This window comes from Diorhabda carinulata, chromosome 4, assembly GCF_026250575.1.
Source record: "Diorhabda carinulata isolate Delta chromosome 4, icDioCari1.1, whole genome shotgun sequence".
Taxonomy (NCBI): Eukaryota; Metazoa; Arthropoda; class Insecta; order Coleoptera; family Chrysomelidae; genus Diorhabda; species Diorhabda carinulata.
The window spans coordinates 30,597,561-30,622,141 of NC_079463.1; the positions used below are offsets into that span (position 1 = coordinate 30,597,561).

The window sequence follows — 24,581 nt, forward strand, 5'->3', positions numbered from 1 at the left end:
ATCGAAAACTAGATGCCCGTATGACACTATACAGTTTGAAAACTACTTTATCGCAATCCATTTAAATTAAGGCGTAGGATTTTGCAAATATGAAAACCGACATTACTTCAGAGACACCCCAATATTTTCATAATAATCATTCTAAAAACGATCAAATCTTTCCAAAGTTTCTCTATCTTCTTTGCAGAATGTTTTAATTAACTAATAAATTGTATTGAGTATTGCATCATTCTGGTTTCCAAAAGTTCATTAAAAATATATTTAAAAAAGCTTTCTTGATCTATTCCAATCCAATCATCCTAAGAATAAAACTGTTGTACGAGGTCTGGCTATTAAATAACGAGACTGGTTACGAAAAAGGGTTTTATTATAAAAATTAAACTACATTCGAATGCAGTGCTGGAAGTCTTCTTTTAGGAGCTCTGCCGTTTTTTGCTTTATCGCTTCCAACCACTCAAATCGGGTCCTTTTCAAAACAAATCTTTTCTAACCTTTCAAGGAAAGATGAACAGACCCGTTGACACATGTGTAATTCTTCGTGTAAAATTTTTCTAACCGTTTCTTTATCGGCGTTTACAGCCTCGGTAATCATCCGAATGCTCATTCGACGATCTGCACGCACAATTTGGTTGATTTTGGTCACTGTTTCAGGAGTTGAAACCGTCACAGGGCGTCCTGAGCGCTGGTCATCTTCAGTACTCTCTCGGCCTTCACTAAAACGCTTACACCACTCAAAAACACGCCCACGAGATAGAGAATTGTCCCTATAGGCCTCTTGCAACTATCCGGATGCTCATTCGACGATTTGCATGCACAATTTGGTTGATTTTGGTCACTGTTTCAGGAGTTGAAACCGTCACAGGGCGACCTGGGCGCTGGTCATCTTCAGTACTCTCTCGACTCTCACTACAGAGCTGACACCACTCATGAACACGCGCACGAGATAGAGAATTGTCCCCTTAGACCTCTTGCAACAATGTATAGCACTCAGTCGGGGTTTTTTTCAATTTAACGAGAAATTTGGTTTTCGGCATGAGATGAAAACACGTTTGTTTCAAACCGCTACTGCACAAATATTATAATAGTGACGGAAACGTGTTTTGGGACGTTCATAGACAAGATATCTAGATACCCAACGCACTACTCGTTTTTTACCCCACCCGTCTAAGGTGCCCTCTAGGCGCGCAGTCTCGTTATTTAATAGCCAGACCTCGTATAAGTTGAATGAAGAAAAGACATCCTAACTGACTGGGTTCTAAGACAGTCTCGCATCAATATAGAAGATGATTTTGAAAATCAGATCCCGTACACATCGAATTAAAGTTAGCATTATACAAAAATGGTATTCATCATGATGCATCTGAATGCATTTCCGTTTATTTCTTCAAATAATGCTAAAATTTTCTTGATAGATTTTTTTAATAACTTTATCGGCCAATTTGGAGTGTACAAATTATCAGTGAAACAGTGAAAACCTCACTGGTTTGTAGATGTTTCAAATTCATAATTTCCGTAAATTGGTTCACGTTCTAAATGCTTTACGAATCTAGACACGATATGGTAGAGGTCAGTCGAAGATGGAACGTACCAGAGATTGTGAAAACCACAGTTTTAGTGGTTTCAATCTTAAATGGTAACTTCCTAGTGGTGCTTATGGAAGAGTTTTTACGCCGTTTCGTAGCCCCAGATCCACAATAATATATTAAAGACTAAACAGAAGTGAAAAGTTTTTCCACGCTAATCTGCGTCAAAGAAAGCTAAGGTGGGTTTGTTAAAAATTAGTCTTTGCAATTCTTATTTTTTTGGATGTACGCGGTATAATTCACATTACTTACCTTCAGAAGGGTATTTGGTCGAGAAAAACATAATGTATTCATGTAAAACTCCATGGATTAAATTAATTGAAGTCCACTATGCAATCAAATCAATAAAAATATGAGGTCTTCTGAAAGGCATTGGAAATTTTATTCATTAGATGATGAGATTCTATTTTTATCGTTGCGAAATATTTTTTTTTCATGTCAGTCAATGATATGTTTTAGTTCCAAGTATAAATGAGATTATAATGAAAAAACGTTTATAGATATAATAAATAAAATTATATATTACTTATTTACAAAATATAGGTACAATCAATAGTATACAAAAAGACTAGACTAACAATTTTCGATGTAATCCTAGAAGTTCTTTCCACAGAGGCATAAAAAAATTAAAAAAATCATAAATTTTGAAAATATTTGATAGATATTAAATACAGAAATATACATTTAACAAGACAAATCCAAATAGTAAAAAATTAATCATTTCATTACACAAAAAATCTTGTTAAAATCTAATAACACCTTTGGGATCAAGCGCTGTAAAATGTACTATAAATATACAGTGTTTAAATAAATTATATACAATAATTCCATACAAATTTACTCAATTCTCTTTGACAGCCTTTGAAGATTTTTCTAAAGATTGCACAGTCTTCCTAGCCTGGTAAAAATCTGTAACAAATTAAAAATTTATTAACATACGAATATGAATAAACAAAAATTTAATGTACAACTTTGAGAACGTACGAAAAATGAATAATTTGATTTTTAAAATTCGAAATCTCAATTATTGTCAGGTGAATCGCTCAAATCTCTTGTAAAAGAGCTTGACCACCTTCGTTTATTAACTCAGGTTTAGCATATAAAAACTACTTATTCTTTTTTTCTAAATCCTAATAGACGATACCTAAATTTATCACATCACTCAATAACTCGTGTCGCTAACTAATTTTTTGCCAAAAATCCATTTTATTCATCAATGTAATCATTTTCAAGAGCAAAACCACCAATCCCAACGCTTCTCTAACTTCTCAATGCCGTGCTTGTCGGATTTGTCTTTTATCTCAAAATAGACTTCAGTTTCAGCAATTGCTTTTTCATTTGAGCAGAATTTCTTGCCGGCGAGCATTTTTTTGTGATCTGTAATCACTGGTGGCCAGATCTAGACTATACACTGGATGAGAAAGCAATTCGTTCAATTTAACCATCGACTTGTGAATCGGTATGTTGTCTTGGTGAAACATGCTACGGCATAAGACGCAATTTTGCTTTCATTTTTGCATTCAACTGATCCAATAACTCTATGTAGGATTCGCTATTGATTATCTCTTCGTTTTGAAGGTAGTCATTAACTTCCCAGCTGACTGTCCTGCCTTTGGACGCTTCAGACATGGTTCATTCCACTTAGATGATGATCGTTTTGATTCCGTGGTGAAGTGATGGATCCATGTTTCATTAATTGTCACATATCGACGCAATTACGTGTAAACATGCCCAAACTCTGCTCTGAATCATCAATACGTTGTTGTTTTTGATCGACTGGGAGTAAATTCGTGGAAAAAACTTTCTCATGGTCAAATTTTCGAGCATAATTGTCTTCTGATATCTTTACGGCTTCAGTTATCTCAGGAGAGTTCAATTTACGATTAAATATAACCAATATAACCAATACTTTCTTGAGTAACCACCGCAATTGGACGACCAGAACGTTCATCATTATCGGTGTCTGGACGACCACATTTAAATTTAACAAACCAATAACAAATGATGGAGCTATTTCTGAGCTTGTATAATATTTTTTTATCAAGAAGAATGATAAATTAACACACTAAATTGTTTTGGATTCATTGTTTTGAAAATAACAAAATTAGCTTCACTTTTTTGTTTTGAAACTTGTTACTTCATAAACGTCATATGGATTTGACAATGGCAGCGCCATCTGTGTGTCAGTCACACGACTTATTGAGTGATGTATTATTTCGATATTTCTAATATTATGTCATAAAATACCGATAAACCAAGAGAACAAACGTCAGAGACCAAACTGTTCAAGAAACTATATATACATAAATATTTTTCATGAACATTTAAGACTTTAAACAAGACGTGGCAACGTGGTTTTTGTAACACCGAGGCTTAGTGGTATTAAATTTTAATTAGTATTGAGAGATATGAAAGTCTACGAGCGAATTATAATTTTTAAACCAATAAATACATTCCACTGAATTATCTATTAACAATCTTCAAACATAAACAGTGTCTGAAGATGAAAATGAGGTTATCGAAATTCATTTTCTTGCAAATGAGTTATAATTTGTAACAAATTATATCACAAATAAAATGAGCGGAAGTTTTTGTACTAAAACTGCATTGGAATTCGTTGTAAGATTTAATAATAAAAGGTTCAAGAAAATATAGAAAGTTTTCTAAGAAATATGACAATACCCAGAATTTATTTATTTATTTATTATAATGAACTAAATTTACATAAGCCCGTTGGGTTCCATAGAATCAACTGGATTTCATTCTAGTCAGGACCGTATTTAATATCGATTAGTAAAAAACTTCAAAATAATGTGGTTGCTTCATATTGATTTACTTTATAGGATGAATAAAAATCAAGTTTGAAATCTTTTTGGTTTATCTTTAAATGTACATATAGTTTAAATATTATTTTTTTTAAATATTACAAAACATCAAAAAATTCATACGAAATAGTCAACAATTTACCAAGTTTCAAGAGGAAATCTAATAGAAACGAACATAGTTGATGAATGTGTTCTCCTAGGACAACTACAGACACCTTTGATACAGAAATCTGGCTGAACCGCCAGATATTGCACCGTCTGACTTTTATTTTCGTGAAAACAAAAATTGGATAATAACGTCAAAAATTATATCGATTTTCTCAACTAAAACACAGTTCGGCATCGATTTCCATTATTTCCTGACCTTCAAATGGAATATTTTTCACTATGATCCTTTAGAATATATACAGAATAGTTCAAAATCTAGACTCGATCAAGGTTTATATTCTTTATAAATAATTTAATACCGAAAAAATAAATTAGGAAATATTTTCTTTATATTGGGAAATTTTAGATACCCTGTAGATTCGAAATTTTGTTTTTTTTCTGTCAAATAATTATGCATTTTTACATTTTTCTCTAATAAAAAAAGTTCAAAAGCAATTGGTTATAAATAATCGTTCGGTTATTGCTATTACCGTTAATTATATACTATAAAAGCGGTTTGAAAACATATGGTTGATGTCATGGGTTTTGAAGCATTGTTTATTCACCTCAGGTAAAAATATTTATCCCCCCATATTAAGCTGTACCAAAGCAACATTTCTATTTAAATACAATGACCATTAATTCATTTAATAAAATTAAATATTCAAATTATTCTGTCAACTACAAGGTTAAATAGTAATAATACAAAAAAACTTTTTTTCCATAGATATATTGAAAATCTAAAAATCATTTCCACCAAAATACCAAAGAATATGGATAGAAGATTGAGAATAATTAGTTATGTAGAGAATTTTTTAATAATCAAATTCCTTTCATCGCTATAAACCTAGGTTTATACAGGGTGTTTCTATATTCGACCGGCAACGCTCTACCACAGAGAGATCTAAATAAAAGATTCATTTTGATATAGGAATACGAGCCCATAAGGGGCCTGGTTGCTGATATATAGGGTGTTCAAAATTTTAAATCAAAATCTGTTTAAGTAATTTCTTGCCGCTGCAGCAAAATGAACAGAACAAACGTCCTATCGTGTTGAAACCACATGTAATATTTAACGGTACATTCTACAACAATTCATCCAACATTTCTTCCAGAAAGTGCTCCATTTAATTTATTTGGTAAAATGTAAGACCCAATTAAGCAATCTCAAACCATACTCACCCACATATTAACCGACTAACGTGACTATTTCTAGAGTTGAAAATTCCTTCCCTAGTAAATCTAGCCTTGTCAGTATACAACAGATATTTTGGAAAATTTCGATTTTCATGACACTTTTGTAAATACCAATTTGAAAATTCCTTACGCACCTGAACATCTCTAGTTCTAATGCTTAAACACCGGCTAATTTGTATTGTATATATTAGTGCTCGACCTACAGCTCGAGCACTAAAAGATGACCTTTCAAAAATATTATTTAATATCTCCTCTTCCAGATGCACAGTTCTTTTTAAGCGTTGGTTGGTTTCCAGCAAGTTTCCGGTTTCTTTCAGCCTTCTTTCAATACTTGCAAATGTAGAATGATGTGGAATTCGACGATTGCGAAATCTCCAATATACATACTGTATACTGACGATTTTCGTCTCGAAGTGCAGGAAAAATGAAGGATACAGTATACAGAACTTAATGAAACCAACCCAAACAAAAAATGTGAGATTGCGATCACGATTCGTAATGGATCATTAAAAAACTTGTATGAAACAGGAACCTGGGTAATGAACAATAAGACAGAGTGTAGAATTGGTATAGCAGAGATTAAACAACAGAGGAAAACAACAAAGTGAACAATACAAACATAAGAAAAGACGGAAAGGAAGACCCGGGAGAACTTTGCTAGAGTACGTAACACAGGAAAAAAGGGAGAATGGAAGATATAATACTGACTACACACGGTAGAAAAATTTAATGAGAGGAGAGTGAAAACTTAAACGGAAAGGCATAAACAGTTTTAAACGGAAACTGTGGCAAAGGAACGAACTAAATCTGGTGAATAGGATGCATAAGATAGCAATTCAAACTTGAATTCATTGATTTTGGCCATTGCAATAACGGATTTTTGAGCTGGTGCATTGTCTTGATGAAACAACAGTTTCTCCTTAGCCAAATGCGGTCGTTTTTATTTCTTAGTTTTCGTAATAATCGCCGTTGATAGTTTTTTCCTTTTTCAAGATAGTCAATGGAAATTATTCCACGTATAAGATGAAGAAGCAAAATCCGTAGATTTTCCACCATATGTTTTATGAATGTACAACTGAATAAAAAAATCTACTATCTGACCCTTTGATTCACTGCTTGCAAATATGGATATTCATGCCATTCTCAATAGTTTCAAGCTCTCCAATCAATATATCAAGGTCTTGAATGTTTTACTTCAAAATCTAACTACCCTTTCGATTGGTTCCGCCCCTGTCCATTTTGCATATTCGTAGAATCCAATCATTTCGACATACTTATTCAATCTAAGGGTAAATGTTGTGATTATTGAAGTGAACGATAAGCCGAGAATGGACACATTGCTATGTAGGTCCAATGTTCAAGAGACTAAGGCCCACGGGCAGTTGTAGGACCGCGTGGTAAAGTAAGTTAATGCATATACGTAATCAGCAATCTAAAAAACATATTATTGCATATATTGGATACTGGAACAGTTACGCCTCTTAAAAATAACCACCAAAACGGCCTAGACACACCATTATCTCTATCATGATTTATATAAAGTAAAATTCGTGGTTTTTGATATACAGTCTACCGATTTTTTAGTTTACACGGTATTATATTCAAATTAACATCTCTATAAGCACCTTAAAAACGAAATCGTAAAAATCCGGTTGTTTATTTAAGCTTATAAATTTGAATAACCGTTAAAATAGATTTGGTCTTTATTTTGATTCTAGTTAACGCTATTCTTTCAGAAGACGACGCGACGCGACGTAACATGACTGACCTCGTCAACCATGACTGTATTTTCCACAACTTTTAACATTCCATCAACAACACAAAGAAATCTAATTTTTCGCAATAACTATCATTCTCTCTGTAAATATTCTCGTTATACATAGGAGTCGGCGAATATTTTTTTAAAAAGGGTTAAACATCATCGAGTTTTCGAAAATATACTGGATACAATTTTTAGATAATATATAGGGTGATTCATTAAAAAAGTCAAAAATATCCCAACACGTTAAGTTTTTGTCCCGAACATTGTCAATTTGTGTTCAACGGACTTAAAAATACGTTATACAGGTACACCTTCAGTCACGACCTTTTCCTTCTCACACCCGAAAACCACGTGGACCTTGCACTTGTCTACGACACCACGCCGACATCTCGAACTTCGAAGACACCTGGTAACCATTGGCTTTCTCCTCAAAAGAGTTTAACACGGCAGAGAGCCTCCATAGAGAATTACTTGCTATTGACATCAAATGCGCATACGTACAACTTTTATTCCAATAAGTGCCTTTTTGAATGAAGTTGTTCAATTGGGCTCTAACCAATGGTTCAATAATCGGCTCCCCTTATATTAAAGTGCGCCTACACGCAACTAAACAATCGATGCTCTATTCAGATCGATTGTGTCTTCCACGGATCTATCTTCCACTGAAAATTTTTTCAATGCAATATTCCTCAAGTTTCCTTTTAATAATAGGATGAACAGAATATCTTTGTTTCCCTACCCTCTTTTCATGCTCGTACTACGAAGGAATCGAAACCTCATCGACTATTATTTGTATTTGCACCCTAAACAACTAAAATATTGAATCAAATTTTTGCCTTCAATTAAAAACCCAAATGACCGACGCCTGAATCAAGGAATTCCGAATTGCCTAAATTATGAAAAGTAAAATATCGAGGAGCTTCGAATTCTTAAAAAGTTACTTTTGTTTGCTTCATCGATCATTATTTTTGAACAAAGAACAACTTCTGTATCTTGAGGACAGTATTTCTTAATCAAACATAATGTTTAGCATCTTGATGTTATAAAACGTTTTTTATTCGCTTTTTTATACATGTAGATCAGTATCGCTGATTTCTTAGTGTCACCTTTGTAAACACAATTAATTTTATCCAGAGCTGCTAGATTCTGGCACACATAATTACTTCCACAATACTTTAACTTTGTATTTTTGCAACTACAGCTGGAGCAGTTGACTTTTTCGGAATTACCAAATATTAACTTCAATAGATAAGTTGTAGCAGGTTCGTTTATAATTTTAAGTATTCTATACGTTTCTAGATCCAGTCAAAAGCATTTAATCCCAACCATACTTAAAAATAAACTAGCAATACATGTAGACACAGTTATTTCCTGATTCAGGTCCAAATTTTGGAATGATACAATAATGAATAAAAAAAATTATATTGTAGCACAGATAAACTGAAATTTAAAGCATCAATTTTCCAAATTACATTACAAAAAGTGATTTAAAATATCAGTAACAACAGAAGTTACAATTAAAACAGATACTAAGGCGTTAGACCGGAAGAAATAATAATTATTGACATTAATGTTGAATATTTAACCAATTTCTATCTTAAATATTGTCAATACTACAATTAGAACGATTTTTCTTTGATGAAATACTCAATGGATATCTCCTAGTTGCTGTTTTTATGTATTAAACGATTGAGTCTTTCGCGCAGTTGCTTTTTTTATTTACATCCATATTAATTCAAAGGATTTGATAGCTAAATTCTTTTAATATTCTGTAAATCCAACAATACATTAAAATAATTATTTAATTATTCCGGAGGTGGTATTTACTATACAAGTATATTGGTCAAACTAGGAGATCTGTTGATGTGCGGTTTAAAGAGCATCTGCTTCATTTAAAATATGCACAGAAGACAGACATAAACATGGAATGAATATAAACAACGCATAGTTGTTTAGAAATGTATCCAACAATAAATTGTAAGATAAATCATATTGTTAAATGTAAGAATAGTTTATACACCTTACACTCAATTCTATAATTCATTAGTTTTGGTATAGATCAAGTGTTAGTTTACCTTCAGTGTCTGAAGACGATAACTTGGTTATCGAAACGCTTAAAAGACAGTGTAATTGTTGAGTATCAATCTCACCAACGGTTCCACAAATTCCAACAAGATTTTTTGTGCTCTTATAATTAAACAATGCTAAAATTTAAATAGTCTTTACGTAAGATGTGTCCTATGTAAGATGTTTTTCTTATCTTAATAATTGTTAACAACTTTTTTTGCGACCAATGCTTCTTAGTACATCGTCGTTGGTGATTCTGTCAGTGCAGGGTATCTTCAGGATGCGTCTATTTGTAATGGCATCTGCACGTGTATAAATCCTAACCTAATTTATTTCAAAACCCATTCGAAACATATCACAGGCTGTTGAGGTCTTTCTAACTCTAATTTAATTGTCTGGGATTTCATGACTTTGTTATAATATCCTTCCGAAGTCATGTCACTGCAGTATTTACACAATTCCCAGCACGAAAGCAGTAATTTAATAATTTTCTCGAGATAACTGACAAAGATATCTCTGATTTCACCACAAGTCATGGTCTGATAGATACCGTGAGAGCTTGAGCAACACCACCGAAAGTATTATGCATTATTTTCACATATATTTTACGAATGCAACAACCGACACTTGTTACTCTCTACATCAACTTTTTACAGGTGTGCTATCATTGTATTAAAATTAGAAACGGATTTGAATTTAAAATGTGAATTAATTCGTTTTAGGGTGAGGTATAACCGTCCTAAATAAATTAGAATTTCCTCTTTATTAGAATATTAGTAACTGAAAAAAATGTTGGTGATGCAGTTAATGGTAATTTTGACTAATTTTGGGTACGTTTTAATGATTTTCTATGGGTACAAGAGATTCTATAGATCAGCGCCTCCTTATCCACCGATTTGGGTGGATCCTGTTCAAACCTAATTATATTCGCAGGAACCTTTAGTTTTACTGGATCAGAATATAAGTTTATTAAAGCTGGCACGACATTACGAGGGTTGCTACTTAAGTTTTCAAATAGACAAATGAAAACGAAGATTTATAATTGGATATGGTTTTATCGTTTTTCAAAATATTCCTCATTAAGATCAATACACTTTGGCATACGTTTGAACAAAATGTCGATTGAGGTATCTCCAAAACATGTGATTTGAACGCATCAACCGCTTCTTCAGATGTAGAAAAACGTTGACCTCGCAATTTATTTTTGATCTACGGGAATTGGGTGGCAAACAAAGACTATTCGGTTTCCCTTATTTTTTCTAAAACTTCTGGCAAACAAATGCTGGTGTATCATTCAGAATTGACTGTTCTACGTTGCTCTAATGAAACGGTGGCGATATTCCCAAGAAAACGGAGGCCATTTGCTTCGAAGTGCAACGAATAACTTCAATTGGATTTGGTTGAAAGACCCATACAGTCGATTTTTATTTAGTTTCGGGTTGTCGAAGCGAGTTGTTCGACACACTGCTATTGGTTTGAGATTTAATTAATGTCTAAGTATACTTAAATAAATAAATCATTATTTACTAAGGTAACGAACGCCGGAATGGTTTTCGCTTGGTTTCTCAATATCAAAAGCTAAAAGGAAAACAAATATTGTGTGTAATTTAATGTAAATTTTTGTAATAATATTTCCGAAACAGTTGAAGATAGATTTAGGATATTGTACATATATGAATTATGTCGAGACTTTTCCGAAGAAATCAAAAAATAAATAATACACAAGGGGTTGTATTTAAAATAAGAAGTAATAGCATTGTTCCGAACAGGCCCTCATTTATTTATATAACGAATTCGTCCCATTTGGATATTCCACACCGTATATAGAAACATAATATGAAACCATGTGCAGAATCGAACGTACCTTCATAGAAAAAGTACCTGAAACAAATTATGACGGAGATCATCTGTTAGATTCACATATAAAGCGAACATCTGGTGTTTTCGAATTTTTTCTTTGACCGCAGTTGCAAACTGCAAAATGTTGACGATGGACGTGAAGATTTTAATTATAGGATCAGTCATCGTAATGACAAACATTTTTGTCGATAGAAAATAACATTTTATATCGGATCTAGAATCTTATTGAATTCTGTTTCAAAATTAGTTTTTATTAATAATTTTTGGAAGAAAGACAAAATTTGACGTTTCGACTTTTCTTTAACAATAATTTACGTATTTATATTGATCAATAGATCACCTACATCATGCCTTGTACTGTCTACATAGGGCAGACATCTCAGTTTTTAGAAAATAGACTAAGAGGTCATCAATACGATAAAAAATAGAACTGCGGTAACGAACCGTCAAATATCAAAAAAAAATTCAATTATAAAGATTCAAAAATTCTTGGAACGGAATCTAATACACAAAAAAGAGAATTTTTAGGAATGGTTCACATTCATAAGAACGAAAAAGCTATAAATGATAAAAAAGTCCTGAATAATTTAAGTAAAATGAATTTCTAGTACTATTTTGTAAATTCTAATAAAACTACAAATAATTTGATTGATTAAGTACTGCAACATTTTCTCTTTCGATTTTATTCTTATTTAGAGGTTCATGATGTAAAACGTCGAAACGTCAAATTTTATCTTTCCTCCAAAAACTATTAAAAAAAAACTAATTTTAAAATAGAAGAGACCTAAAATCAAAAACATTTAGACGCATTTATATATCAAAGGGTCTAAGAAATAAGAAAATAAAGAAATATACTTTTTTTTAAATAGTGAAGATTTTTTGGAATTACAAATAGAAATTTTTCATTTAACCTCTATTGTGTTCACTCTCAAAATGTCTAATTGTCATATTAAAACATAATACGTTTCTAAACTTATGTGAAACATTTCTCGAAATCTCTTTCAAGTTTGAACACGTAATGTAGGCGAACGCATCGATTTCAACCTTGAAAGCAAACACCTGTGACTCGAACAATAAAAATACACCTTCCCGCCAAAATATTGGCGCCTTTTACGGTACCAATGCAGGTAGTTCTTAAAATATGAATCACCTGGCATTGAGTAAGATAAAAGCGTATCATTTCAAAGGAATCCTGTGTTCTTTTTAGAAAATACGATATTACAGAATTTTAGAACGAACGGATTGAAGCCGGGTGTTTCGAAATGTGTGTATGAAATTATGATGAATCTTTTCTATAAAAAAAAAATTCAAGGGTCAGTGGCGGACTAACAGGGGAACGGAAGGAGCGGCCAGCCTCAGGCCTCCGATCAAAGGGAACCCCAAATGCCTCCCCATTCCCCGTTCAAATCCTAAACAAGACTTCATAATTGTGCTTAGTACCATCGAAGTTTTACAATAAATGGAAGGGCTCACAAGAAGCGCACTTTTGAAGACGATCAAATGAGCTATAATGTCTCAGCACCTCTCAGGACCTAAGATGAACTACATATCTTCAGTGGTAGTGCAATAAAAAGTTTTCCCTTGGGTAAAAACACAACAAAAAAGTGCCCAGTAATTGCTTCCCATTGTCACATTGTAATTAGGAATTGAAGGAAGTAAACAATATTTGCAGTCTCCAAAAATGACTCTGGATACAGAAATCGCCAAAGTAAATGCCTTGAATGAGTATTTAGTGACCGAACGAACCACGCTTGTAGACAATGCTGTAACTTTTGTCATACAAAAATCAACATCGAGAAACGAGAAAGGAGGAAGATAAAAAGAACGATGCCGGATGATTCAGCTCATGATACTGGATTATCAATTCAAGAAGAAATACGTCGGTCAATGTTTGAATGCATAAACCGATTCTTAAAGAATTGTCGTCACGATGCGGGGCCATATAACAAATCAATAATATTTTCCAAATTACTGAAACAAAGTTTATGCTTGAAGCTTCAGATGACGCTCTGGCTGTAGCAGTTGACAATCTGATACAAATTTATGGTGAATTTAACAAGTTTTCCAAGAAATAAAAAGGCATGTAAAAGCCACCGATACGAGTATTGAAGTTGCTGCCAAATGGAGAGCCCAAGAAATCCTTCAGTGAATCGTTACTCAGTATATCGCTTATACTCCAATACTTTTTGACCATTTGCATCTCGGTTGCATCATGCGAGAGGTTTAATTGATTAAAAATAATCTTCGATCTAAAATGCAAGAACAACTGGCTAATTTAGCCGCACTTTCAATAGAAAGAAAAATTTAGCCTGAATAATTCAAGTCGAATTCAAATTTCACTTCCAGATTTTAACGAAATAAACATAAACAATGAATAAAACTGAATAAAAAGATTCTAAAACTACATTTTTTAAAGCTGGGAGCTTCATTCAGCTTTGCCGCCCCGAGCCTCTGACGGGCTTAGTCCGCCACTGATAAGGGTTGTCCCCAAACTCGGCTTAAATTTTTTTTAAATGGAAAAAATTTAGTATCGAGCTGTCATTAAACATAAAAACGGTTACGCAAATGAAACAGAAGCTTAGGATACTACATACGGAGCTCTGCATCATCATTGACGACCTTAAAATTTTGAACAGCTAGAATCAAACGTGGTCCTATCAGAAGAAATGACGACGAGCCAAAAACTACCAGCGATGTCATCGAAAAAGTTCAGCAAATGGTACCTGGACACCCTTCGGATTAAGATAGAAGAGATTTGCCCATTCGATTAAACATTTCTTAGGCCTCATTGACGAGTTTTTAGAAAATTAAATCGTTTTTTTTTTAATTGGATTCATAGCTGTAGAAAATTGTCCAAAACAGTCCAGACAGTAGATTGAAATTGGGCAACCTGCTTCTAAAAAAGGTAAGGCGGTTTCAACGGTCGAAAAAATTTTTCAGTAGTCATGGGATTTTCTTCATTGACTATCTCCAAACGGATAAAAGTTGAAATTGAAAAAAACTAAACATATTCAAAGAAATTCACGAATTCAAAATGGTCGAGCACCCAGATCTGGCCTCCAGAGAGTTTTTCATGTTTCCTAGCCTCAAAGTATCACTTGCAAGACAGAGATTTTTGTGAAACGAGATAGAAAAAACGTATAGATATAAAAGTAAACAAGGATTATGAGAAAAAAATAGGAAAATATACAGAAAACCTTCGTATATCTTTAGTGTTTCCACTTCCAATACTTAGGTTATTATTTAACAAAGAAAAAACATCATGGCGTGCTAGATATTTCGACTTTTGTCTCTGAAACCATTTGCTTTAGAAAATTTATTTGTTGATTCTTTTAAAATATATAGGGGCGTTGAAAATTACTCAGTGGTTAGAATACAGAGATTGCAGAAGATTAACAAAATTTCAAGTTTCTATGTTCACTTAAATTTGGTAGAAAAATAATAAGAATTTAATTCTAGTCAAAGTGGGGTTTATGTTTCTCCGAAAGCACCTACACTAACCTTCTGAATTTTGTCATATATCAAGGTATTTTCACATTTTCTTATAAAAATAGTGGAAAAACTTTTTGCTAACTTTTTTGTATTCTAATTTATGTCATAAAATCACCTAGTAACTTAAGTCAAAGCTTCCGCTTCCTTGCAATCGTTGCATTTACATTAAATGTAAAGCGTAGTTGCCAGATTCTAATATTCATCAAACGTAAGTCAGAAATTAATTTACAACAATGTATAATGTGTAACATCGGTATGAAAATTTTAGTTATTTCGAGCTTATGGGAAATATCAATTTACAATTTGAGTCGGGATATTTGAAAATAAAAAAATTGTTTTAATTTCTTCTAGAACGTTTGTTGAACAGAAATCGAAGATTTAGTCAAATAAAAGTTAAGCAATTATACAAATATTGTTATGAACATTTACGTAAAATAAGAAGATTGGGTTTTTGTTCTAAAAAACCATTTCAAATTTTTTTATTCGTAAAATATGATAAAAGAGGAGGAAATTTCTAAAATAATTGTACCTCTCCTCACTGTAGGGATAATATTCATAATTTTCTAGAGGATTGAGAATACATCTCATAATGCTTCTTTGAAAAAACGTTTTGTTTTTCGTAAAAGATGGTAAAATAAAAGGAAATTTCTAAAAAAGTTGTACAGTTGAAAATGAAAACTTTGTATTGTAAGCCGCTCACTTTGTACTTCAAATGATTAAATGTTATTTAAAAATATTAAACTCAAAAATGAAAAAAACAATTCGTTTCCCATATTTGAAACTATTTTTATAAGGTCCCGGAAGAGATTTAATTTGGAAAATTGTTTAGATTTCGTATTATAATTTGGGAAAACAATCGGATTTCCAGGATCCCCATTCTTTCCTTTTTTTTTGTTTGCTTATGATTATATTTTTGAGTTTATAGTTTAGTCAATGAGTAGAGGGAAAATATAAATCCAAATTAGTGGAAATTAACAAAAATTTGTACAAAAAATGATACACTAGAAAATGGTATTTGTCAGTTGAATTAGTACTTTACTGAAATTGATGATGGATGTTTGAAACATTTTCTACTTTTCACCAGTTACGTTATATACAATTCTAACATTGCGGTACTTAAAAAAGACTTTTGAATTCCGATAAAACAATTACCAATCAGTTCTGCATAGTTATTTGCATATTGATTTTGACTTTTTCATTGAGCGACGCCACTGACTGCAATAAATACTTGTCCAAGGTGTCTATTTGTTTCTATGTGGCTAGTTAAATGTTAGTAAAGTGACCTCAATTGATAAAGTGTACATACTTATTGAATAAAATGACACTATTTTATATTACAGAGGACAATGACTCGGAAACTCCAGTTCAATTTAAGACAACGCGAGATTTTCATCAAAATTTAGTATTGTGTTAAAAAACCGGAGTTTTTTTTATACTAGATTCTGTTATTTAATCAAAAGAGAAAGTATTGAAAATAATTGTAAATTTACCGCAAACATTTTTATAATATTTAGTGCAAATGCATTGGTATGAATTATTCAACAGTAGAGGTTTATAGAGGTCATTTTTTAAACAATACGTTGAAAATTTTTATTTAAGAAACTAACACCACAACTGTAATTTATCTTTACTCTAAATAAATATTGATAATATTTCATAATAATGTGATGACTTTATCAAGTTTATTTGATTCACTGACGACATAAAATATGACTTATTTCAATTAACAAAATTAGTATGCAATCACGAACCAACGTCATAATAACGAATCGCAATTTATTTTTATTCATTCGCCAACAAATTTTCGTCTCCTAGCCGTCTGCTGAATTTAACAATCACAATAATATAATCTAAAAAACATTAGGTAAACACCAAGTGGCGGACAGCTCGGATTCGACAGAGACGTACTTGAAAGTTTCCACAATCGTCAAATCAAAACTCTAAGAACAGACAACGTACCTATAGATAAATCATTGAAACATGATATAAGTTCGCCATCAATTATAGACTAAATTATCAGCAAAAAGTGCCATTATAGTAGTAATAACAAGTTTTAAAACAATATAGATAAAATCAATGCAAAAAAGTCGGAAAAGTTTTAGGCAAGGAGACCCACTAGGAAGAGTGCTGCTAAACTTTGTATTAGAAATGATCTTGAGATGTAGTGGCATCCGATCCATTTACAATAACAAAACACCTACGCAGATGATGTGGTACATAAGTAGAACGAAAAAGGATCTTTGAAAAGAAAGCAAAAAGATATGGACCGGACTGAAAATGCCGACAGAGCAAAACAAGGAATATACATTTGATAAAGTCCAGGAGTTCGATACCTGGGAATGACAGTAACAGAAGGAGGAGGTGAAATCAGAGAAATCGACAAAAGATTGGCGAGAAGAAACAAAACGTTTGGAGCCCTAGGAGGACTATTAGGATCAAAAGATATTTCAAAACTTTCCAAGTTACACATTTACAAGACAGTTATACTACCAACGGTGCTGTAAGGCAGTGAGGATTAGATCGTGAACAAAAAAGAAGAAAACAAAATAAACATATGGGAGAGAAAGATACTAAGGAGGATTTTTGGAGGAGTGCGAGAGGACGAAGGCAGTTGTGTGAAACGATTTTTGTTAAATGGAGATAAAAATGTATTTGAAGCATGTAGAGAAGATTTAGAAAGAATAGGAATAGAGAACTGGCGTGAAGCAACCATGAACAAAAATAGATGGAGGAATGAAGTAGAGCGACTCCAAGCCCTGTACCTATAAGACCCGTTGAGCATGAACACTTTCCAGATTCAATCGTTTTCGTACTTTTGGCTGTTGTGCCAGAAATTATCAATACTGTGCGTAAACTGATATTGCTAAATCGTCATGTGACATGCTGAAAAAATTCAATCGTGGTGCTTCAGAAGACTCCGAAGCAAATGGTCATAAGATTTTTCGTAAGAACTGGACATTTCATTAAAGTGTAGGACGGCATTTGATTGCCAGAAGTGTTCTTACTCATCATTTCAAACAAAAACGTTTTTGAACGGTTAGAACTTCGAATTGATGGGTCATCCGACGTACAAGCGTTGTTTGGCACCCAAGAATTTATTCTTATTATTTTTCTACACCTGAAGAAGCTGTTGATGCGTTCAAATCACATGTTTTGGGGGTACCCCAATCGAAATGGAATTGATTCAAACGCATGCAAAAGTGTATTGATCTTAATGGTGAATATCTTGAAAAACAAAATTTAATTGCGAACCTCGTATGTTGTTACTTTTATACCGCGAGATAAAAAATTACCCCATTAACCCCTTTCTGTTTCAAAATATATCAATATTAGTTAACTTTAATAAATGTGATGTTTTCTGATGGAAAACATCTTATATGACTACCGTATATAAAAAAGGGGGCAGAGAAAATTGCGACAACTACCGGGGACTTACAGTGCTGTGTACAATATCCAGAATTTATGGAAAAATCATAAAAAATAAAATCGAACAGGAATATTGCAACATGGAGGCAGAAGAACAGGCAGGCTTCAGAGCGGGGAGGTCGACTATTGATCATTTATTTACGATTTCGCAAATAATTGATAAGAAAACCGCCAAAAATCAAGAACTCCACCTTTTGTATGTTGACCTTAAAAAAAAGCATATGACAGCGTACCGCAAACAAAACTGTGGGATGCCTTGGAAAGAACAAATATAAATGCGGCCCTAATAAAAGCAGTACAAAAGCTTTATGAAAACAGTAAATCACAAGTAAAAATAGGAAACAAGGTCTCAAAAGGATTCTCCATCAATAAGGGGTTAAAACAAGGATGCTGTCTGTCGCCCACACTCTTCAAGATATACCTGGAACACGCACTAGCACACTGGAAAAGGAAATGTAAGAACATGGGCATTCCACTAATCGATTCCACACTATATACCCTGTGTTTTGCAGATGACCAAATAATCTTGGCACAGGACTACGAAGACTTAGAATATATGACAAGAAAGCTAGTAGAGGAATACAGGAAAGTAGAAGTAAATTTTAGTAAAACGGAATATATGTGTATTGGAGGAGAACAACAAAATTTAATACTTGAAGAAACACAACAAAAAATAAGTTATTGTACAAAATACAAATACCTAGGCATGATCATCACTAATGATGAAGCAATAACACAAAGATATAACCAAGGAAGACAAGCAATAAGACAACTAAATAGTGTATTGTGGGACAAACAAATATCCAAGGAAAACAAACATCGAATATACAATAGCATAATAAAAAGTATAACAACATATAGTAGCGAAGTCTGGCCTCTAAAAGAAAAAAACAGTCAAAATGCTTGAAGCCACAGAAATGGATTATTGGAGACGCGCGGCAGGAATATCAAGACTGGAAAAAATAAGAAACGACAGAATCAGGGAGATCATGAAAGTGCAACATACGATTACGAAGACATTAGGGTGAATCAGTTAAGATGGTACGGACATGTCCAAAGAATGCCTGAAGACCGCATACCCAAACAAATTTTAAATTGGGCACCACAAGGAAGAAGAAAGAGAGGAAGATCAAGATTAAGCTGGAGAGAAGGTATCGAGAAGGATATTCGAGAGAGAGAGGATTGGAAGAAGATCTTTGGGAAGATCGAGAAAAAAGAACGTTTTAAACCCGATTAATATATATATATATATATATATATATATATATATATATATATATATATATATATATATATATATAATAAATATGATTAACTTTGATCTGGTCATTTATGTTCCCTGTATATATTTTTGGTACCTACTATTTCCTTCAGCAATAATGTGTCTCCGTTAACTGCACAGATTTGAAGGAAAATATTGTTTTTAGGGGCTTAGTAAAAAGAAAATTGATTTAAAAAACATACCTCGCACATTAGGTAAATTTACGCTAAAGTTGGAAGTGAAATCACATTTTTCCTATTCAATTATCCATATTTTTAAATTACGGATCTGTCTTATAAACAACAGTGATAAGCTACATGAAATCTCGTGAGTCTAATTCTCGTTTATTTTATTATTGTTTTGTTGAAATTGAATATTCTATGTGCAAAACAGACAATTCATTTATCAAAATTTACGATGGGAAAAGTTTATGTTTATACACTAGTTGAAATTCTAAACTTGATGCCAATTACGTTGGAAATATATACAATTCTATTTACTCATTCCAAGGATAATAAATTTTTTTCTACATCAACTTAATTAATTATTTGAAGGAATGTTTCTTATTAATTCATAAAAATATTAGCATTATACAAATATATAAAGTATTTTTGGTAATTATCTAGATTAGGTTACACCCCTCCGATTTCGTTAAAATTTTAGAATGTTATAGAGAAAAGTATGCCGAAAAATTTGATACATACATGTAGGGCGCGGAAATCATCCCTTTACATAGTTTTTCAACTTTGAAAATTCAGAAAAAGAAAAATAATTTATACATCATGGTTTGGCTTCGCATGTCTAACCTAACCTCTAATTTTAACTAAGAATATTGATAGAATATCAATCAATAAACAGCAATACACACAAATTCATAGAATTTTATCTTTTTCATGGTCAAAAAAAAAACAAATATTGATATATTTACCAACGATAGTCGTATGTAAACAAAATAGACTAAACTCTCTGCAAATTTTTTGATAAATGATGTCATTATTAGGTAATGAAGACATGCGAAGCCAAACTACGATGTATAAATTATTTTTCTTTTTCTGGAACTTCAAAGTTGTAAAACTATGTGCTGGGATGATTTCCCCGCCCTATATATACATATATTCTTGTTCAGCGTAATTTTCTTTATAACATACCAAAATTTTAACGAAATCGGAGCGGTGTAACCTAATCTAGATAATTACCGGTTTTTTTTTTCTATTCTTCACCTATAATATAGTCAGTATGATACGCAAACGTTATTGTTGACAATGACTAACTGTCACATTATTAAGTGTCAAACAACAAAAAGTTAGAACGGTTTTTATGTGAAGTTATAACTTAATTCATCTAAAGTATAAAGATTTTGACAGTAATAGGTACTTTGTACCTAGTTAGTAGTAACCTAACCTAACCTAACCTAGACAGTCAGCAACGAAAGTCGAAAGCTTTGAACTAACCTCAAAATGTCATCTGTCATTGTGTATTTTTTCGTTAGTATATGATCAATCCTTATATTGACTCGAATATTTCGAAATATCAGAGTCTTTATCTTCACGCAAACATGCCTTTAACTCTGAGGTGCAATGTTTTATTGAACACAAAGGCATTTTAAAATATTTTCTAGACCTATTGCCAACAAATGATTGACATTATCTGAAGAGGACGAAACGTAAATGAAAAAACTTGTCAATTGTAGTGAGGATGATGCAATGGGTGCGCTACAACTCATGACGGGGGTATTTCAGGTAAACGAAAAGGTAATTCGAGTACTTAATACAACTCGTGACGTATCCATTAAAAGTATCACCAGGAATTTAGTACCTAATCCACTTTGTAAAGTTGGAAAATCTAGAAATTAAAACCCAGAATTTCTAAATCCTCCAAGTTAGGTTAGGTTACGACAATTATATATACAATACATATCTTTTAAAAACTGGACAAGTACTTTTTGTCATGTATGTAGAATGTAAGATATTTTTAACTGAAATACCCTGTAAATATATCTTTTATTTTTATTTTTGATTTCATAATTAAAATCCCGAGATGCATAATCTTCACGTCACGAGTGGTTTAATCTTCATAACAAACACGATCACGAGGTGGCACTTTGTAACAGAAGTTAAAATTTAATGGCGGGTTTTAAAAATACGAGTTGGTACACGTAGGTGAAAATTCGTTAATCAACAGGAAAATTGTGATGTTGATTTACTCAATTTACGACTATCACAAATGAAAAAAATCTTCCTCAGAAACACAACAACGTCCATCGTGAGATTGCTGAATGATTTTTCTCTAAAGCCACAAAGAAAGGACTGTTATGTGGCATGAAAAGTGACAGGTAGTTTTAATTGTTATTAAGTGAAAATAAATACTAATAGTCAAGGACATTTTGGTATTAATTTGGAATCATTATTCCTTTCTTACTGTCACTGATAGTAGGAAGAGCCCCAATAACTCTGGTTGACCCCTTAACTCAAAATTCTGGCTACGCTACTTTGAACAGTTGAATTAAATCAAATATTTTAACTTGCCTGGATGGACATTCAACGGATTTAGCCCACAGATAAGAAGAAGAAAAATCATTTTATCTATTCTATTACATAAAATCGAGTAGTTTAAATACACTAACCTGTCAGTACTGTTTGATTATTTTGTTGCCTAAAAACACTTCTGTTTCTCTTGAGAATTTTCCTCCCAGTCGCAGAATTATTGCTATTCTTCGATTGAGTTTCGTTCGTATTTACATTTTCGTTGTTAATATCCCTCTCACTTTCTTCAATCCTCTTCAAATCTATACCAAATCTTTCGCTGAATCTTTTCCTATCGATGTCGTATTGTTCTTGCAACATTTTGTCAGTGTCTTCGATTTTAGCTACACCGAAAAGACACCTCTTTATATTATTAATTCTAGTCGTTTTCGGAAAATAATTTTTTGGTTTCAAAATTCTATTTTCGTCAGATCTTACGATAACTATTTTACACACAAACGAATCCATGACGATCGCGGACACTAAGAACTGAACTGCTACACGTTGAACCAACGAATCACCACGAGTGAAAGTTTATTTCGAAGTGTTGTGTTTTAAACGTAGTGTGGGATTTAGTTCTCCCTCTTTTCAATATGTACGCATGGTATTCAACCAATAGGGATAGTGGAGTTTTGTTGCCGGTAATAATCGGAGGATGTGATTGGTTAGATTGTTTTATAACGCTTGCGGGCGATATTTGAATTTTTGGTGGCAACGTCTCATCTACGGGTCCAGCAAAGTTTTAACAAGTCGAGATCAGGTTACTGCAAGTTAGATGTATCTGGCCGTTGAGTAAATTTTATTTATAAATTGTTGTAATACTGCGGATTTAAAAGTTCGAAAGAAACGGCTTCTATCAAATAATATGAAGAAAACCTTGAATATTTTAATTTAAACTGTTTTATAAGTCATTTTATTTATAAGGAAAACTGCATGGGAAATCAGGCAAAAGAAATGCAATATCGTAAATCATTTGAATATTGAAAAAAATTGGAAGGTTTCACAAGTTTTTGGAGACGAAAGTATGCCATCAGAATAGATAATTGTTGAAGATGAACCATAAAAAAGTTTCGAAACGTTTAGACAGAAAATTGTAACAATAACTTTAAAGAGAGGAAGAGGAAATGAAAGAAAAGGGGTAGGGGACAAAAAGAAAAGATAAAACATTAGGCAGAGGGGGAAGAGGATGAAAAACGGTACAATTTTCTCTGAAAACTTGAAAAATGTCAATAGAAGAAAAATAAGATAAATAATTAACTTGAGGATAAGGAAGTAAAAGAGACACAAGTAGAGTGACAAGAAGAAGAAGAAGAAGATGGAAAAGAGAGAACAATTTTCGTGAAAACTTAAAAACAGATCGCTAGAATAGAAATGAAAGCGATACAATGAAGAAAACAAAGAGAAATAAGGAGAGGGAAAATAATAATCAGATAAAAAGAACCGGTACTATTTTCTCTGCTCAATAGAATGAGGTATAGAAAGAGAAAGAAGAAGTAGAGAAAAAAGAAGAAAAATAGAAGGTAAAAGAGGAGAAATCAGTAAGAATGGGAAAGAAAAGAATACAGAATGAGGCGAAAAAGGAAAAACAAAAACATTTTTGCTAAAAACTTGCGAAGAAGTCCCTAGAAGGAAAATAAGAACAATAAAATGAAGAAGAGGAATTGAAATAGAATTAGAAGCAATTGAAGAGGAAGTTGAAGAAAAACATTATCACTTAATCTGCTGATTAAATGAAGAATTAATAAGAAAAAGAAAGAGTGGAAGAGGAGAGAAAAAATATAACGAGAAGGTGGAAGACGAAAAGAAAGAAAAAAGAGGTAAAATAAGAAACAATAAGCGGCTTCTAAAAGGTAAATAAGAACAATAAAATGCAGAAAAGGAAGTGAAGAAAAAGGGGAAGAAAAATAAAACAGTAACACTATTTTGCAAACTTCTAAAAGGGAAATGAGAACAGTTAAATGCAGAAGTCGAATTGAAGAAGGAAAAGGAAGAGGAAGAAAACTACAAACTCAAAAAGAGATTCATAGAAGGGAATACGAACAATATAATGAATGAAGTGAAAGAGCAAGAAACATATAAAAAAGAGAATGTTGAATAAGAAGGAAAAAGTCAAGAAAAATTCGCTAGGAGGGAAATAGAAGAGGGAAAAAGTAGAGAAAGACTATATTTAGATCTACGAATTCTTTGAAGTCTTTTGAATCGAAAATAGTACAAGACTAATTAATAGTTGACTAATGTTGAAGACGAACCACAACTGGGTTTCTTAATGCTCGAAAGACCTTAGAAGAACTAAAGAATAATAAAATGAAGAAGAGAAAGGAACAAGTTGAGGAAGAAGGATAAAAAGAGTAACACTTTTTATATAAACTCAAATAACAAATTTTTCATTCTGAACGATGGAAAATAACAGATCGAATTTATCTGATTTTCAAGCACTTA

The 24,581-nt window shown here is 32.5% G+C and overlaps 1 protein-coding gene across 1 annotated transcript; it reads right to left on the bottom strand.

Moving 5' to 3' along the window:
- Positions 1–2,106: 2,106 nt before the first annotated feature.
- Positions 2,107–22,668, bottom strand: LOC130893235 (uncharacterized). The gene is made up of 2 exons (XM_057799156.1): positions 22,244–22,668; positions 2,107–2,492 (listed from the first exon to the last, which is right to left on the bottom strand). Exons 1-2 carry the CDS (start codon positions 22,608–22,610, stop codon positions 2,425–2,427), a joined length of 435 nt encoding a protein of 144 aa, XP_057655139.1. The 5' UTR covers positions 22,611–22,668; the 3' UTR covers positions 2,107–2,424.
- Positions 22,669–24,581: the final 1,913 nt, after the last annotated feature.